Raw genomic sequence first — 17,996 nt, 5'->3', positions numbered from 1 at the left:
TGCGCTGGGAAATGCTAATTATAGTAGAATGCACTTAGCGTCCACTATTAGGTGCATCTGCTTGTTAACACAAACAACCAGCTCCTCTAAACAACAAGCAATTTTTCAGCGTAGCTCAACATGCAAACAGGATTGAAAGGTTTAATTGGTGAGATCTTTGTAACTTAATGACAACTGAGGCTACAGATGCGATGGATTTTCATTGTATTGTAATGCTGCCTCTATCATTTACAGAGTGTTATGCAGTAAATAAGAAACATGTAATCAGCACTAATTGATTTGGGGAATATCACCATGTAAATGAGAGCGGTCAGAGGAGGTTTTTCAGTTGGCACATAAACACTGAAATTTGAAACTATAAGAGTCTATAAGTCATTTGGTTAAAGCAGATCTTGCTTTATTTTGTGATACTTTGTTGGCGAGTTTGATTCAGTTTCAAACAAATATGATTTTTACACAGAATAAATCACTATACCTAGGGGAAAAAAAAACAATGACTTTGTCCTACTGGCAAATATTGCCTGTGTAGCCAAAGCATGAATTGCTTATTGCTCTGTGCCATAGACGCTCCATTGCGTCAATGAGCCACACTATAGCACTGGGTTATATGATCCTTTATTATGACGAACATGGGTGCTGTAGCTTATTTTAGTATAGTTAGATTTGATGACAATAAGATAAAACAGAGTTGCGCAGTGGAGTGATGCATCCAATAACATAGCTGTTCATGTTAATATATTCTATTTACTACTCACTCTACTGTCCCCATGTTACTAAATGACAAACTTAATTTTTTCCTCCCGATCCAGCCACAAATAGGCTCCTCCATGTTTGCTCCACTATCTTGCCTGCCCAGCCAGAGTCTACAACCACTCAAGATTCCAGAACAATGTTACTACCGTCCATCCTGGGCCCTCATGCCCAAAATGGAGCATTTCCCAACAGTCATGCATCCCCAGAATACCACTTTCATCAAGGATGGATACACGTGAGTAGTCAGCTATCACAAGCATTTGTGACTAAGAGCTCTCAAGATGTTCAGATGTGAGAAATTTATGTTACATGTTATATAATGTTATATTTCCTTATTTTTAACGCTTTTAGGAGTATGTAGTTTCTGAAACATACATGTGTGTGGTTGACTTTTTAGTCCCACTACAAAGAGTGACAGCTCTAAAGATGGTAATATCAGTTGGTTCAAAGGATTATGCTTTGTTTGGGTGAAAGGAGCAGCATGACCTTCAAGAGTTGCTCCCCTGGAGAGTTTGAATAATCTTATTTGTTTTTGTGTTTTCCAGAAATATCCCCAGTGTCAACACCCTCACAGACCAGGAGTATGGCCAGATGAGCGCCACCACTGCCTCTGTGAGCACCACTGTTGGTATCCTCCCATCTCCTGCCACTCCCCGCTTCTCTGTGCCCACTCCACGAACCCCTCGTACACCAAGGGGTATTAATGCTGCAAGCTCCGGGCAGGGTTCAGTGAAGCAGGATGGTACTGAGCTTAGCTCGCCAGCCTCCACCCCTTCCACCAGCTTGCCTCTCAGCTCTGTGGAGCCCCTAGCTCGCCCGGGACCCTCCCTTCCCGAGGCCCACAGCCTGTATGCTATCCTCCTGCTCTCAGACTCTGTCCTCAACGTCTTCAAGGATCGCAACTTTGACAGCTGCTGTATCTGTGCCTGCAATATGAATGTCAAAGGGGCAGATGTGGGGGTGTATATCCCCGATTCCACCTGTGAAGACCAGTACCGCTGTATGTGTGGCTTCAGCGCCATAGTGAACAGACGGCTGGCCCACGGCACAGGCCTCTTCCTGGAGGATGAGCTGGATATTTATGGTCGGACTTCCGAGGTAGGCCGGGCAGCTGAGAGGAGGCTGGCTCTTTGCCGGCGGGACCCAACCATGGGAGACCCCAGGGCCAAGCGGCCTCAAGACGCAGCCCCAGCCTCTCCGTCGGTCATGATCCTTCTGCAGGAGCAGTGCTCTCAGCCCATTTCCTCCCTGGCGTCGCTGCATCTCCCTCTCAGCTGTTCCTGCCATGGCCGCAAGGGGGCACTGCTCCAAAGCTGGATGTCTGAAAAGCAGTGGGCAGATGGGAGTGATGCCTGTGTGGAGTGTTACAATGCCTTGGAACAGGGGCTGCAGTATGTGGATAACCCCACAGGAGGGAAAGTAGATCCAGCTGTTGTCAGAAGTACAGCTCTGCATTCCTGGCCTCACACTAATGGTAAGAGGCATGATTTATTTGCAGAAGAAGGGATCTGAATGATATGCCATAAACTCCCATAAATCAAGTGCTTTGAGAATATTATTTTAATGTGTGCGTAGCTGCTTTTGTGTAATCTAAAATATATATAAATGTGTTTTATGTGTGTTTGTTTTTTTGTGTATAGAATCTTGTTAACATGTGTGCATCTGTTCATGTATCCTTTTGTGTGTGTGTGTACTCGTGTGTGTGTCTCTGCTGATCTCCACAGTGGTGGACATGAGCATGTTGTCGTCCCAGGATATGGTTCGTATGCTGCTGTCTCTGCAGCCTTTCCTGCAGGACGCCATCCAGAAGAAGAGAACAGGACGGACCTGGGAGAACATCCAACATGTTCAGGGTCCGCTCACCTGGCAGCAGTTCCATAAGATGGCTGGGAGAGGCACTTACGGTGAGTCAATACATCAATACATTCTTTATTCTTATGCAGAACATGTTACCTGTAATACTATAAATCTCTGAAGTGATAACCTGGAATTCACAAGGATGTCTTCATTGGATTGTACTAAACTAAAAATGCAACTATTTCTATTTTTTTAAGGTTCGGAGGAGTCACCAGAGCCTTTGCCCATCCCCACAGTGTTACTGGGCTATGACCGAGAGAGGGACTTCTTGGCATTGTCTCCTTTAGCACTACCTTTTTGGGAGAAGCTGCTACTGGAGCCTTATGGGGGGCAGCGGGATGTGGCCTACGTGGTGCTGTGCCCCAACAGCCCCTCTCTGCTGGCCGCAGCCCGGGCTTTCTTCCAGGAGCTCAGCGCTGTTTACGAGGTAGGAGAGCCGTAGAATTTCGACACGTATTTGGGTAAAGATGGTCAGTATTTAATCATATTTAATTATTGGGAGAATTGACAGTAGCACTGACTCCTGTTTCCAGACGTGCCGCCTTGGGAAGCACCGTCCTCTGGCCAAGGTGTCCAGGGATGGCCTTGTGCGTGTGGGTGAAGATGTGGAGCCAGAAAAGCTGGAAGAGGTGGATGTGGACCAGTGGATGACTGGACCCTGGGCCGGACAGCAGCACACCGACAACCTCAGCAAACTTAAACTTTACGCTTATGCCTGCAAGCAGCAGCTGGGTGAGGATAACCTAATCCATCTGATATATAATATAATATAATATAATATAGACACTTCCATTGCACATTTTTTTCTGTTATCAGTGTATGGATATTAACATCAATTCATGAAAGGCTATTTTTTATCCTTCCTCAGGTCCCCAGCTGTCAGCCCTGCCTCTGGACAGCAGTCTTCTGCTGCCTCCCAAAGCCCAGCCTCCTGCAAACAACACATCTTCAGCCCAGCCTGCCTCCTCTGGGCAGACTCAAGCTTGGGCTCCTGACGGAGAACAAGCTCAAGGTACTGTCAGTTCGGCCAACGCTCCGACCCCAACTGGAGCGACCTCAGGCCAGACAGGGGAGACAACCCAGGGGGGAACCAGCGATGCTAAGGGGACGTCTAGTGCCACACCACCAGCTAACACACCAGCAGAAAACCCTGAACTGTAAGAGCCGTTTTTGTTTTTTTGTTTTTTTTGGGGGGGGGGCAACCTCATCTCAAATGTTGTTCCACACATTTGAACCTGTCCAATTTCTTTCCTCTCTCGCTCTCTTTCAGGACTTCTGAGCAGTCTAGAATTGGCATCCCCACTGTGGCAGACTCAATGGACAGCCACACCAACCCACCAGCTATCGTCATTTACATAGTGGATGCTTTTCTTAGCTCAAGTGCAGTGAGAAGTGAAGGGGGAGAGGAAGAAGAGGGTGACGAGGTAGAGGCAGGTAGCATTTGGCTACTTGGGCTTCTTCGCTGCTACACGGAGATGCTACAGACTTTGCCTGAGATGATGAGACCTGCACTGGTGCTACAGGTACAGAGATTCAGATTCACACTGGATAGGAATAAACAGAATTTACTCTTGCTTTTGCAACCATCTTCATTTCTTATCTTTATCTTATGTAGGTGGTGTCATGCCAGTATCTTCTCCAGCCAGCCAGTGGGGAGAGTCACTTGTATCTGCAGCACCTGCGCTCCCTGGCCTTCTCTTGTTATTCCCAGTGCAGACGTCTGCTACCCCAGCAAACACACATCAAGTCCCTGACTGGCTTTGGACCAGTGTCCACTGTCAATTCTGTACTCAGGAGTCCAGAGGTAAGCATGAAAATATAGTCACTGATGTAGTTGTACATATAGATGCTCATGCCTTTGTTATTTTACTTTTCAACCTTTGAAATCTGAATTTCCTCCTCCAGCATCCCAGCCCACTGCAACTGTATTCTCCTCCATTCATCCTTGGTCCGACCCGTCCCAAGCAGCCAGAACCGGGAGAGATTTGGGCAGAGCTCCCTCCCAAATACAATGTGCTGTTTGTTGGCTACTGCCTATCACATGACCAGCGATGGATCCTGGTGTCATGCACTGACCAGCAGGGAGAACTCCTGGAGACCTGTATTATCGACATTGATGTTCCTAACAGGTAAAAAATGGTTGTTTATGGCCTTAAACCTGTAGAGAGCTGTCCTTTTTGAACTTTTCTACTTTTGTTTTTTCCCACAACAAGACATACAGTGCTCCGGTTTTTTCACATATTTCATTGTTTTGTGTTTTTTTTCTTACTTAAGAGCACGACAGCCCAAGGTTTCAGCCAGGAAGATGGGACTTCAGAAGCTGTGGGAGTGGTGTATTGGCATCATCCAGATGACCTCACTGCCATGGAGGATTGTGATTGGTCGATTAGGCAGACTGGGGCATGGGGAGCTAAAAGGTGAGTGACAGAAGAAACCAGGCTCTTCTTGTTACTTGTCTAATGCAAATAAAGTCTTAGTTCATAATCACTATAATCACTTTGTTTCCCCAAGTGCTGCACACTTGCGTGAATGTATCTTATATCTCACTGCCAACTCAGTTCCTTGAGTATTCGTTTGGAAACATCTACACATAAGGTATGCTCTATTATGTTTGCCTTTCGTCTCTTACTGCTTATAAGTCAAGGCAAACTCATCTCCTCAAAGGATGCTGGGATTCCTGTAATTCGAAAGAGACTTAGCACCTTCCTGTATCTTTATTTACTCAAACACTATATCTGGCTATAAGCAAATACAAAGCCATGGCCAACTCCTTTATATTCACTTGTGGTACATAGAGTCCTGGGCAAACACAAGTGTAACACATATTTGTGGCAAACCGTCTTTTAATGTATTATATAGTTGTTCAATCATTTGTTAGAGTCAGTTCTCATTTTTTATTCTCATTTTATGTATTTTGGTGTCTTTTATTTTTCATCAAGAATTTTATCAACAGATAAAATTAACTGGGGAATGATTTTTTTTTTTTTAAAGATGATTCAAAAGACTTTTCATATCTTTGTCCCTCTTCCTCTGCTTTTATTTTGTTCTGTTTCTTACGCACGTGCACCTCCCATCCTATCTCTCAACTAGACTGGAGCTCGCTCCTCGGAGAGCATTCCCTCCATTCAATAGGGCGCCAGCTGAGGGAGGCTTGTCGAATGTGTGGGATCTCAGCTGCTGACTCTCCCACCATTCTCAGTGCCTGCCTGGTAGCCATGGAGCCGCAGGGCTCCCTCGTGATCATGCCTGGTTAGTAGTCCCTCCATTTCGTCTGTCAGAAATGATGGCTATGGCTATAATTACGGTGACAGTAGTTTTGGATATTGCAGTAAACCAGAATTAATATAGATTAGTTTCACATTGGCAAGACAGACACCTCACCTCTGCTGTGTTTCTGTATGTGTATGTCCAGACGCAGTGACCATGGGCTCAGTGTTTGGACGCAGCACTGCTCTGAACCTGCAGACCTCGCAGCTGAACACGCCTCAGGATGCTTCCTGTACACACATCTTAGTCTTCCCTACTTCTGCCACCACCCAGCTGGCACCCAGCTCCTACCCTACAGAGGACAATAATGGTAACGACTGGCAGGATCAGGAACAAAAAATGGCCTTAAAAATGAACTTAAAAATGGTTTGGATTTATTATTTTGTACCAGCAGGGGGTATCTTTGTGCTAAGTTATCTCTACCAACATCACCGTCTCAGATGGCTTGTGCAAAAAATGATGAAATTCCAGATCTGCACTACATTGTGCTGTGTTCTAAAGATGGGAATATTAATTGTGGGAAAAAGACTAGAGAAGTGTCATTGTTGTATTTTCAAAGTTTAATCAGGGCTGTGCTGTCATTCAGAACTCTCTGCGTTTTGTCCCTCAGATGACATGTTTGATTTGCCCTTCCCTGATGAACTGGAGAATGACATTGGCCAAGACATGATGCTGATCACAGGGAACCTGCACCCTTCTCCCAACACGTCTCCCGTGCCCTCACCTGGCTCTCCTTCTGGGATGGGAATGGGGTCACATTTCCAGCACACCAGGGTGAGTTAGGGATGAGTGGAAAGAAATCATCCCGTAGTTGTAGCAAATTGGCACCTTATAACAAAAGAACTCAATGATGTGCTCTAATTGAATACCTGTTACAAAGGAACACAATGACGTGCCCTCACACCCTACATGTGAGAAGAAGTATGCAACTGTAACTTCACATTATGATTTAATCAGTGCCTTCAGAGAAGGAAACTGGGCTGTCCTGCTGCTGTCTCTGCAAAGGAAAGAAGTAAGATACATGATTTCATCAGACATGGTAGTGTTACTTTAAAAAAAAGGTGGAACTAAAATGCATACCTCCTCAGGTTCAGATTTGATTTTATACTTTGAAGCATTGGGACCACTCTGCAGTCTTTATTGACACTCAGCACTTGGTATTATCAAACGAGAATCAGAATTTGAGTTTTGCCAAGTATAACAGATGCAGAGGAATTTGTCTTGGAGGCACATGAGGAGGGACGTGTTGACAACCTATATTACACCACATTTCACACAGTACTGACAAACTACGGGAACAGCCTGGGCAAAGTGAAGCTGTACACAGCTGCAAGTTATTGGTTAAATATGTTAGCTCCATGTGCTGTGTATGTCATTACCGCATTGACCTGCAGGGAGAGAATACAAATGCATCTGTTGTTCTTTTGACTCAGAGGAAAAAATATCTTATCACCTAATAAAAATAGAAGTTTGTTTGATGCAACCAGTATTTTTCCTCGTAAAATGGGGAAACTGTAGCTGTATGTATAACTTTCCCATGTATCGTACTATTACCAAATATCTTTTGATCTACAAGGATGACATACTATAACCTAGAAATATATGACATAACTTGATATAAAATAATTTAAATTCAAGCACAACTCAAAATACAGGTAACCAAATAATACAAAGTTCTGGTGTGGTAGTCACTGAACTACAGTACATCTGCAGGAGATCCTTCAATGTGACATGCATATGCAAATGAGCTTTTCTAACCAGTTTCAGCAGCACTCTTTTCATGCCTCAGTGCATTACCATGAGCACCACATGTTCACATTTTCTTGTTTAAGGAAGACAAGGATGTATGAATGAATAAAAGATAAAGGCCACAACCCAGGATTTGTTAGGATCACAACAATGGTTGTAATTAATTGCTGGCCTTCTCCTGTGTGTGTGTGTGTGTGTAGAGCCAGGGAGAGCGCTTGTTGTCCAGGGACAATCCGCCAGAGGAGCTGAAGCAGCAGCCGCTGGCTCTGGGTTACTATGTCTCCACTGCACAAGCAAACGGACTTCCTCACTGGTTCTGGGCTTCCTGCCCGCAGGCTGAGAGCCAGTGTCCACTCTTCCTCAAGGTACTCAAAACATAGCGTGTGTGTGTGTGTGTGTGGATGAGAGAGAGAGAGAGAGAGAGAGAGAGAGAGAGACACTGTAAACTCATTTGATTTGGGAACAAAACAGAGATGAGAAGAGATACTGATATATTTATTATATTGAGAATTCACGCAGAAATGCTTTAATTATGTGGTTGAAAGACGGAGATAACTGCTCACTATAGCCGAGCATGTTTCAACATTTGACACTGTGTGATCTTTGTTTCTTCTCGTCAGGCATCTCTCCACCACCACATCTCCATAGCCCAGTCAGATGAGCTGGTGTCAGACAAGACTAAGAGGAACCCTCACCCGTTAGACTCAAAGACCACCTCTGATGTGCTCAGGTAAATACTTACACACATGTTGTCCTTTCTGATTTCTTTATCATCTGCTGTATAGTGCTGCTAGTGAAAATGGATACTGGATTGTGAGTACCAAACAGAAAATTACTGTGTAAGCATAAAAGGTGTTTAAAATCATTTGTGGCTTATTCAAGTAGTTGAGGTATGTATATGTTAAAATATCTTAATAGGTAAATATTTCATTTCCATAAAGTAACATGAATCATCTGATAGTCAGTACTATACATTATTTCAAAATGTTTGTCATGGACAGGTGCACAGTATGTGATTAAATTACTTGTTTCTGAGTAAAAATTAAAAGCTTATTTTTGGTTATCATTGCCTACATTAGAAATAAATGTAATTTAATTTTTTATACATTTTATGCATCATTATACATGATTATCAAAATAAACAAATTCTCGTGTGCCATTACTTACCACAAAATTGTAACCAGCACATGATAAAATGAATAATTAATCAATATCAAGAATGAAAAACATGGTGGAAAAGGTGGATTTAATTGAGGAACTAATGAAGAATATAAGTGATTTGAATATTTGTCCCTGATGAAATTGTATATTTTTCAAACACAGGTTTGTATTGGAGCAGTACAATGCCCTCTCCTGGCTGACGTGTACCCCTGCCACCCAAGACCGCCAGTCCTGCCTGCCCGTCCACCTGGCTGTATTAATCCAAATGTACAATGCCATCCTGAACATGCTTTAGCTGCGTGTGAGACTTCAAGGACAACTTGTAGGAGGCTGACGGTTACCTTCATTTCCTCTGTGCCTACGCTTCCTCCCTTTTGGCACCAGAGAGCACCAGAACTCTTCTGTTGATGTGGGTAGATGTGGATTTTAATGGCCAAATAAAGGACAGGGCAGGTCAGACTCTTCCAGACCTGGGAAGTAATGAATAAGAAGAGTGAAATGCTCCGAACAATAACTTTGGTTGACCGCGACACCGCACAAATCCAGTTTGTACCTCCAAACACTGGCTCGGTGTTAGTTACGGTGCTTTCTGAGGGAGAAATGGATGGATCTATCCAACTATGCCCATTTTACTGACATATCACAACGTTAACTTTCTCCTGATCAAAACAGCATTATGTCCCACATGGGGTACATCTCTTAGTGGCATTTGAAGCATCTATGGATGACAGAAGCTCTGTGTGATTCTACATTCTCACCTGTGAAAAGGGACGTCTGTGCAGGGCCACATAACTCCATATTGTACAACCAGCAAAATGGCATGACGACACAAACCCATGGCTTTGTTACATCAATGATGTGTTAATGATGTTTTTACATTTTTTTTGTACAGAACTGCACTGTTGAGCTTCTCGGGACTTGCAGTTGGTTGAAGAAACTTTTACCTTTACTCTGAAAGGGGCAGATGTCCTCATTTACTCCAAAGAGGGAGCATTTGATAATGGCACTTTTTTCTTCACCTTCCAAAGTGTTGTAGATAAAAACACAATGGAAATTATTTGACCAGTTAAGACAGAAGTGTTGTTTATAATGTAAGACATACATTTGCAAAGAATTGAGACTTATTTTTAATATTTAAAACAAGGAAATGAGAATCTTAAACAAGGCCTTTTTTCCCAATTGACTGTTAATAGTCTTGGGATCTGAAATAAAATTTGTCATTTTAATGCAATTGTAAAGATGCCATATTTATACAAATTATATCATGTCATAGAATTTGATATATATGTATATACATAAATATATATTACCTCTTCTAAGCAGGCACTTAATGGTAAGGGTGATGGACACAACCATCTCTTTAGAAATGGACACAGTATGAACATTTATCAAAGAAAATGCATTTGAGTTGTTCTTTTTTTATTTTCTACAGATACTGAACATTTTAGCTTTTTATTTAAATGTTTAAATTAAACTAATTGATGCAGGAGATACAGTATACTGTATATTTATAATGTGTTCCTCTTCTGCTAAAAAAAACTTGAAATAGGCAATAGAAGACCATGGTATTTGAACATTGCAAGGTAATTAAATATTTAAGAATGATGCTTTATTTCATTGGCTCTCCTAAATGATGTCAAGCGAACCATTAGAAAGGCCTGTCTCTTCAGCTTCACTCAGTCTGCTCTTTGTTAGATTCCTAGCATGTTTGTATATACACTTTTCAGCTGTGTTTTTTGGAATTTCTTAAAGCTGTACATTTCATGCTGGTTGGTTTACTTTCAAGTGATTCATATCAAAGTATTTTTTTGCTGTGAGCTTTTTTGATATATATAGTATACGGCACAGAATTCATTTAATTACAGCCAAGAGGTTAAATTGCCAAGTAAGTGTACACAAATGTACAGACAAGGGCAAGTTTGCAAAAAAGAAAAAAAAATTGTTACATCTCTCATCACTTTGAATATCAAACAGATCCACTTTAGTGGAAGAGATCTGTTACTTTTACACTCTTTTTTAGTAAATTATTAAAACTCTTGAAAATGATTTTGTGCATGATGTCCTCTTTGAATCCAAAAGACTGTAAACCTCAGACTTAACCATATTTTTAATTTCATTTTAGTCATAGTTTATTTGGATGCTTGGGGCCAGCTCTACGCAGGGGTAAGGGGGGCGGCGTCGTCGCGTGTCGTCACCAGTCATGACCTCTGGGAGGAGCACAGAGAGGCGGAGAAACGAAGTCAGAAGACAGATTAAAACCAACATCTGAAGTGTTGCCTCGGTTTGTCAGTACTTTGAGAAAACTTAATTACCGAAGAGGCCTGGATGCTAAAACAAACTTTCGAGCTGCTTTTTTGTCGAACACGAGTGAGGCTGGACGCTGAATACACCCGCGGCGCGAAGGTAAGGCTAAGGAGCGAACTTGCTAGCGGCTAGCGTTAGCCGCGAGCGTTAGCATTAGCCTTCTCTTATTTCCATTTTTAGTCGTTTATATCGCGTGGGTAAGAGTGTGTTTGTATTTCCATGACAGTTGTGGACCCCTTACCTAGATGCGTGAAAACACAAGGAGCTCTTGTTAGTCTGTTTAAATCCCTGTTTTTACTGTTAACGGTCACGTTACCGACATTTTCCTTCTCTTTGTTACCTTGTGTCCCATCCCGTCTCTACCTGGCTGTTTTACCCCTGGGATTAGTGGCGAGCGTTAGCATTAGCCGTATCTTTTTTTATGGAAACTTTCATATAATACAATTGAAAACAGGCACTTCAATTTCAAGAAATTACAATTCAGTCAGTAGTTATAGGAACTGAGCGAGTGGTAACAACACATAAAACTAAAGGCATCTAGATGTGTGGCGGGTAGGACACGGATTTGTGTATGAAGTATTTTGCCAATATGACTGAATTATTATTTCCCAACTCATTTTTTTGTTTTCCATTTGAAAACCAAACTTTATTTTATATTATATATTTTGGATTTGTAGTTCTTTGGAAGTTAACCAGTGTTGAAACATATTTCAAAAAGTCCTCAATCTACATGAGAAAAAAAGCTGTTGTTTCAATATCAGATCCACAGAAAGTACAAATATTCAAATCTAAATTAAATAGTTGGTGTAAAAATTCATTTGACAGATAAATTTAATTCAATATTTGAAAGTGAACTTCCTTTACTTTAGGTGGAACTGGGAAAGAAAAGTGACTGCTTCTTATTTTGTAGATAAAACTGTATATTTTTGGAACATATATTTACTTTTCAGTTGTGAGAGGAAACAGATTGAGGTGAGATTAGTTCTTAATAATTGGTTGTTGCATTTTTGTCTAAGAAGCAGTGTCCATCTATAATCAACGAAGGTTCTTGTTGAATAATCACACAGTATGTTAGGGTAGCTTTGGTTAATATAATCATTGTTAGTGGGATAGCCTTAATTACAGAAGTATATTGCCTCCTAGATGCATTGATTATTCCATATTCCCTAACCCTTATTCCATATTGGGACTGTATGTGGGGTAAAATTATGTTTATATATGAGTTTCCAGTAATCTTGTTGATGGAAAGTGGACAGCTTGAAAGTAGGCAGTCTGGAAATATCAAAGTCACATTTTAACAGAAAATCTATACTGCCAAGTTTGAAGCTTTTGAATAGGAGATCAAACATTTCACCTTTTCTTATAAAGTTTTGTAACCTTTTAAACTTGATGGAACTGTTCATGGGATCGAAGTCAACAGCATTTAGACCCCTTTCTTCATATGGTTTCACAATAGGTATATTCAGTGGATAGGCTGGATAGCGTTCCTGACATAAGTTGTGGAAGGTGATCACTGTTTGGTAGTCAAGTTGTCTGTTTACACCTCCGTTTGCATCTCTTTATAATTACTTTGCAGACATTTTACTGCTTCTTTGTAATGTTGTGCTCCATCTTGGTCAATATAAGTCAGTTTATAGCAGATAATTATGTTGATGTGATCGTTTTGTGGTGGTATTGCACCGTTTAGCATTTTACATCTACTTATCAGTTTCTTTTTGGTTGTTTTACATTGTATTGCGTCCTTGTAGTTTTGTGTCTACTCCAGGTCATTTACCATTTCTTTGTGGCCAGTTTGTGTTTCAGTGTGGCAGTTAAGCATCTCATTGTGATTATTTTGTGACTCAGCTTTTTGCCTCTTATTTGTTTTGAATGTCTTTGTAGCTTTGTGGTAATAATCTATCCATTGCAATCAATTGATCTCCTGTTGTGTATATTATTGATTAGAATTTTTTTGACTTTTTTGAATTTTTTTGTGGTGACTTAAGACCTTAGTGAACTTAGTTTTGTGTTAAATATAGGCTTGAAAACTAGATTTTAACTCCATGCTCCTCCACAAGCCTCAAGAGTAGGTCACAATGTATGAGCTGAAATTACTGTTAAAATTGTCATAAAAAGTAGTAACATAATTTATTCATCAGGTATGATTGTCAAGGTTCTACTGTTTAGTTTTCATTGTTGTATTTTCTACACTGTTCAAACTTTGGAGGTGAACTATTCTTTATTAATGAGGTTATTTGTTTTTTTTAGTGTTGTACCTGTGTTTTCCAAGTTTACTTGTTCAGCTGCTGCAGCCTGGACCGAAACACCAGCTCTCACTTTACAAACCACTAAATCCTGGATAAATCCTTAAGATTTTTCCAGACTATTTAAGTTTGGTATTGAATGCAATAATATCTGATTAATCGTGTCTATAAATTGACAGAAAATAGTACTAGACATAATCATTTTTTTAAAATTCAAAATACCACAAGTTAAAATCCTGCCTTCAAAGCTCTACTGAAGTCAAAGTTTTTATCATGCAGTTCACAGTAATATGCATCATTCCTCCAGTGATAAGTTGACAGACAGTTAATATAGACATTTAAGATTTAAGATAATCATTTTAGTTTATTTTCCCTTATCATATTCGACAGTAAACAGCTCATTTTCTGAGACACTCCTCAAATGTTTGTTAAATGTACTGGCTCAGCTGTAATGTTGAATACTTATCTGTGTTTTCATGGTTAAACTGTTGATGAGGAATAGGTAGTAGTGTATTGATAATTTTTCTTTCTATGTTTCTCTTTAATTCCCTCCAGGTGTCACCACTTTGTCCACAACATTGTCCACAATTGCAGAGACATGGTCCATGACTCACAAAGATGTGCAAAACCAGGACTGAGTCTGCCAGGTTAGTCACAAACTGCTTTACATCAACTGTCCAACACAGAGCAACGACATTAAATTGTATGTCTATCTCGTCTGAACAGTCTGTCACAAAAAGACTTCACTCATTATTAAAGTTTGTTTACATAGTTCATAGATGTACAGTTCAGAGAAAATGAAGAATTTAAACATCAGCTCTGTCTGTCTCTCCTGCGCTCTTTTACTCTTTCTCATGCATTCTCTCTTTCTGTCTCTTTCCCCTCTCTCTGCCTCCTCTTTGCCAAGCAAATATTTGACATTCTTGATTTAAAAAAATATGTATCAGGATAATTGTCAATGTTTTGTCTGTGGACAAATTGACTGTAGCTCTCCTTACCTTCTCACCAAACAGTATCAAACACATCAGAACCTACAAATGCTAAATTTTCCGTCTTGGACTGTTATTGTCAAGGATCAGTCAAAATGGGATTGAAAAATATCTTACCTTTAGCTTGATTGTACATGATCAGAAATTCTTAATTATGTGTATGTGCCAGGCTAGACTACCCCAAACAAAACAATATCAATTCTGCACATTAAATGTTGGACTGAGTTGTTTGTTAGTGTGTTCATTTTAACTGCTGGTCAGAGGGTGATTTTATCTTTACAATGTATAGTCAGTAATTCTACACTTCTTCACTTAAAATATTTCACATAAGCTGCTGTCAGTTTGGTTGTTTTTCATTAAATGAAAACAAAACAGACATTTTTAATGAGGAAGGTTGAAATGTGAAATACTGATTCTGTATGCATCCGCCTGTGGTGGAAGAAGTACTCAGACTTTTTACTGAAGTATACTAAACAAGACAAGTTAAAATCTGAATTCAAAAATTTACTTAATAGTGTTTATTATTGTTGTGCAGTTCACAGTAACATACATAAGTTGATAGACACACAATTAATAATCATTTTACTTTTTCACAAATATTTGTTGTTGGTTCTTCAGGAGGTGATGACAGTCAACTGTTCATTTTCTGAAACAGCCTCTAATGTTTGTTATATGTTGTGGTTCAGCAGAGACGTACTCCACAATCGCAGAGATGTTGTCCACAATCACGGAGTATCGATGAAGTTCTTTGAGACCAGGACTGAGGCCTCCAGGTAATTCACAAACAGCTTTACATCAACTGTCCAACACAGAGCACTGACATTAAATTGTTTATTCAGTATATCAAGAAGTGTAACAATAGAAGTAATCTGCAATAGAAAAATATTATATAAATAATCTGTTAATTTAGAAGTAATGTGTAATAAGAAAAATAATTTGTAATATAAAAGTAATCTGAAACAATACAAAAGTAAATGTAATTGAAAATGGTAGTTAAAATATCATGTTATAACAAAGCATCAAAAACATCATAGTGTGTAAGGCTTAAAAATGTGAAAAAACGTCATAGTATAGTAAGGCGTAAGATACTGTCAAAAATCATCAAAAGAAGTCTTAGCATAATAAAGCATCAAAAAACATAAAAAAAATGCTATAGTATAGTAAGGTGTCAAATAATGTGAACAATGAGTGTACAACTTTTAAAATATATTTTAAAAATGTTTTACAATAGGTCTAAATCATGACATTTTTAAAAAATAAAATGCAACAAAATGGTTTGTATAACATCAGTCTCAAAATAGAGAAATGCAACTCAAAAGTTTAGGAAGACACTTGATGATTGATTTTATTCCAGTCAACATTTAACAAATCACAGCAAAGATGATGACAGATTTGACCCCAAACAAACACTTGTTAGAGCTGGTTAGGGTTAATGTAGATATGAGCACATTTTTCAAAGATGAACATGTCTACTAAGCATCTTTGTGATCATTTAACTGCTCATGATTCAATTATTGGTTAAATTGTTGTATCATGAGCAGTTGAATGTTCTCACAGGTGTTCAATAAAGACATGTTAGTCTTTGGAAAATGTGCCCATGACTACATTACAGATGGTAGAACAAACAACAAAGTATTTTCACTTGAATGACAAGAAACTAACACTGTTTACAGCAGTTAGATGGTGGAAGAGGTCTTTTATCTAATTAAGAGCTTCCTAACCCTTCTGACTTGTTTTCGTTCATCCACTTCAGGTCTTCAGCTGCTGTTGTCTTCTCCTGCAGAGACAAGAACTTGTGTTAATCACAGAAACTCATTAGTAAATCTATTTTTACTTTCTTAAACTGACCTTATTCATTGTTGATAGCTAATTACAGTGATTTAAACTAAACTTTTTACAACTCATTCAGTATCACATATGTTAGTGTGTTTTTGTAATTATTACAGTCACATTATTGACTAGAAATAGTTATGTAACTGTAATTATTACATAGTTATCTCTCAAATTTCACAGAGATAAACATAATAAATGCAGAAGAACAATTTATACTGTACTGCTACTAAAATGTTGTCATTTTACTAAAATTATTTTTACTTAATAACATACACTTTATACTCTGGCCTTTTTAAAAAAATGATTTTTATGCCTTACTATGCTATGACATTCAGCTTAATACAAAATAACTATCTTAAAGCAGCAATCATTATTTTTCACACAGTCAGTGTTTCTGGGTTAAGTAAGATTTTGTTTGTAATTTTATTTTTGTATTTTGCTATTTTATATCCTGCCTTGTTTTTATCATGTCTTTTCATATTTTTGCTGCTGCCAACACTGAATTCACGCAATGTGGCACTAATAAAGAATTACCTTACTCTTATTCAAATAAATACTTCTGAACTTTGAATATTTTGCCATTAATGTATGAAAGTGAATATTTTAGCCACTTGTACCCAGAGGTTAGCATGACAGCTTTTAGCCTTACTACACTGTGACCTTTTTTGATATTTTCTGACACATTACTGTGCCATTTTTTCATGGTTTTTGAGGCCTTACTATACTATGACATTTTTTGATGGTTTTTGACACCTTACTCTATATGACATTTTTTGATGGTTTTTGACCATTTTTCATGCCTTACTATACTTTGACAGTTTTTGACAGATTTTGACACTTTACTAATAATAAGACATTTTTTGACCATTTTTGACACCTTACTATACATGAAATTTTTTGATGGTTTTTGACGGCATACTATACTATGACATTTTTTGGCCATTTTTGACCCCTTACTAATAATATGACAATTTTTGACCGCTTTTGATCATTTTTAACACCATACTATACTATGACATTTTTTGATCATTTTTAACACCATACTATACTATGACATTTTTTGGCCATTTTTGACGCCTTACTATACAATGACAATTTTTGACCGCTTTTGATAATTTTTAACGCCATGCTATACTATGACATTTTTTGATGGGTTTTGACACTTTACTAATAAGACATTTTTTGGCCATTTTTGACCCCTTACTAATAATATGACAATTTTTGACCGCTTTTGATCATTTTTAACACCATACTATACTATGACATTTTTTGGCCATTTTTGACGCTATACTATACTATGACATTTTTTGATGGGTTTTGACATCTTATTATACTATGACATTTTTTGACAGATTTTGACACTTTACTAATAATAAGACATTTTTTGGCCATTTTTGACCCCTTACTAATAATATGACAATTTTTGACCGCTTTTGATCATTTTTAACACCATACTATACTATGACATTTTTTGGCCATTTCTGATGCCATACTATACTATGGCATTTTTTGATCATTTTTAACGCCACACTATACAATGAAATTTTTTGGCCATTTTTGACGCCTTACTATACAATAACAATTTTTGACCGCTTTTGATCATTTTTAACGCCATGCCATACTATGACATTTTTTGGCCATTTTTGACCCCTTACTAATAATATGACAATTTTTGACCGCTTTTGATCATTTTTAACACCATACTATACTATGACATTTTTTGGCCATTTTTGACGCTATACTATACTATGACATTTTTTGATCATTTTTAACACCATACTATACTATGACATTTTTTGGCCATTTCTGATGCCATACTATACTATGAATTTTTTGACCA

General features: G+C 38.8%; 1 protein-coding gene and 2 long non-coding RNA genes across 6 annotated transcripts in view; 2 read left to right on the top strand and 1 right to left on the bottom strand.

Moving 5' to 3' along the window:
• The window catches only part of LOC108874437 (mediator complex subunit 13L), a 76,065-nt gene extending 65,232 nt beyond the window's left edge, over positions 1–10,833 (top strand). For all 4 annotated transcript variants that reach the window (XM_018662891.2, XM_018662890.2, XM_018662889.2 and 1 more), the window contains exons 16-31: positions 810–988; positions 1,299–2,227; positions 2,478–2,657; positions 2,808–3,037; positions 3,144–3,342; positions 3,479–3,767; positions 3,881–4,133; positions 4,226–4,414; positions 4,516–4,739; positions 4,885–5,027; positions 5,701–5,859; positions 6,023–6,187; positions 6,488–6,651; positions 7,827–7,991; positions 8,247–8,356; positions 8,950–10,833. In XM_018662891.2, the coding sequence (XP_018518407.1) occupies positions 810–988; positions 1,299–2,227; positions 2,478–2,657; positions 2,808–3,037; positions 3,144–3,342; positions 3,479–3,767; positions 3,881–4,133; positions 4,226–4,414; positions 4,516–4,739; positions 4,885–5,027; positions 5,701–5,859; positions 6,023–6,187; positions 6,488–6,651; positions 7,827–7,991; positions 8,247–8,356; positions 8,950–9,082 (3,711 nt within the window). In that variant the 3' untranslated portion in view covers positions 9,083–10,833. The remainder of the gene's footprint in view (positions 1–809; positions 989–1,298; positions 2,228–2,477; positions 2,658–2,807; positions 3,038–3,143; positions 3,343–3,478; positions 3,768–3,880; positions 4,134–4,225; positions 4,415–4,515; positions 4,740–4,884; positions 5,028–5,700; positions 5,860–6,022; positions 6,188–6,487; positions 6,652–7,826; positions 7,992–8,246; positions 8,357–8,949) is intronic.
• A 133-nt stretch (positions 10,834–10,966) lies between these two features.
• LOC108874436 (uncharacterized) lies at positions 10,967–15,078 on the top strand. The gene is made up of 3 exons (XR_001959680.2): positions 10,967–11,190; positions 13,890–13,981; positions 15,010–15,078. It is a non-coding gene; the product is annotated as an uncharacterized LOC108874436 (long non-coding RNA).
• The window catches only part of LOC127142809 (uncharacterized), a 15,823-nt gene continuing 12,645 nt past the window's right edge, over positions 14,819–17,996 (bottom strand). The window contains exon 8 of the long non-coding RNA XR_007813876.1: positions 14,819–16,100. This is a non-coding gene — a long non-coding RNA (uncharacterized LOC127142809). The remainder of the gene's footprint in view (positions 16,101–17,996) is intronic.

The sequence above is a fragment of the Lates calcarifer genome, linkage group LG9 (genome assembly GCF_001640805.2).
Source record: "Lates calcarifer isolate ASB-BC8 linkage group LG9, TLL_Latcal_v3, whole genome shotgun sequence".
Taxonomy (NCBI): Eukaryota; Metazoa; Chordata; class Actinopteri; family Centropomidae; genus Lates; species Lates calcarifer.
This window is presented reverse-complemented; position numbering and strand designations above follow the sequence as displayed.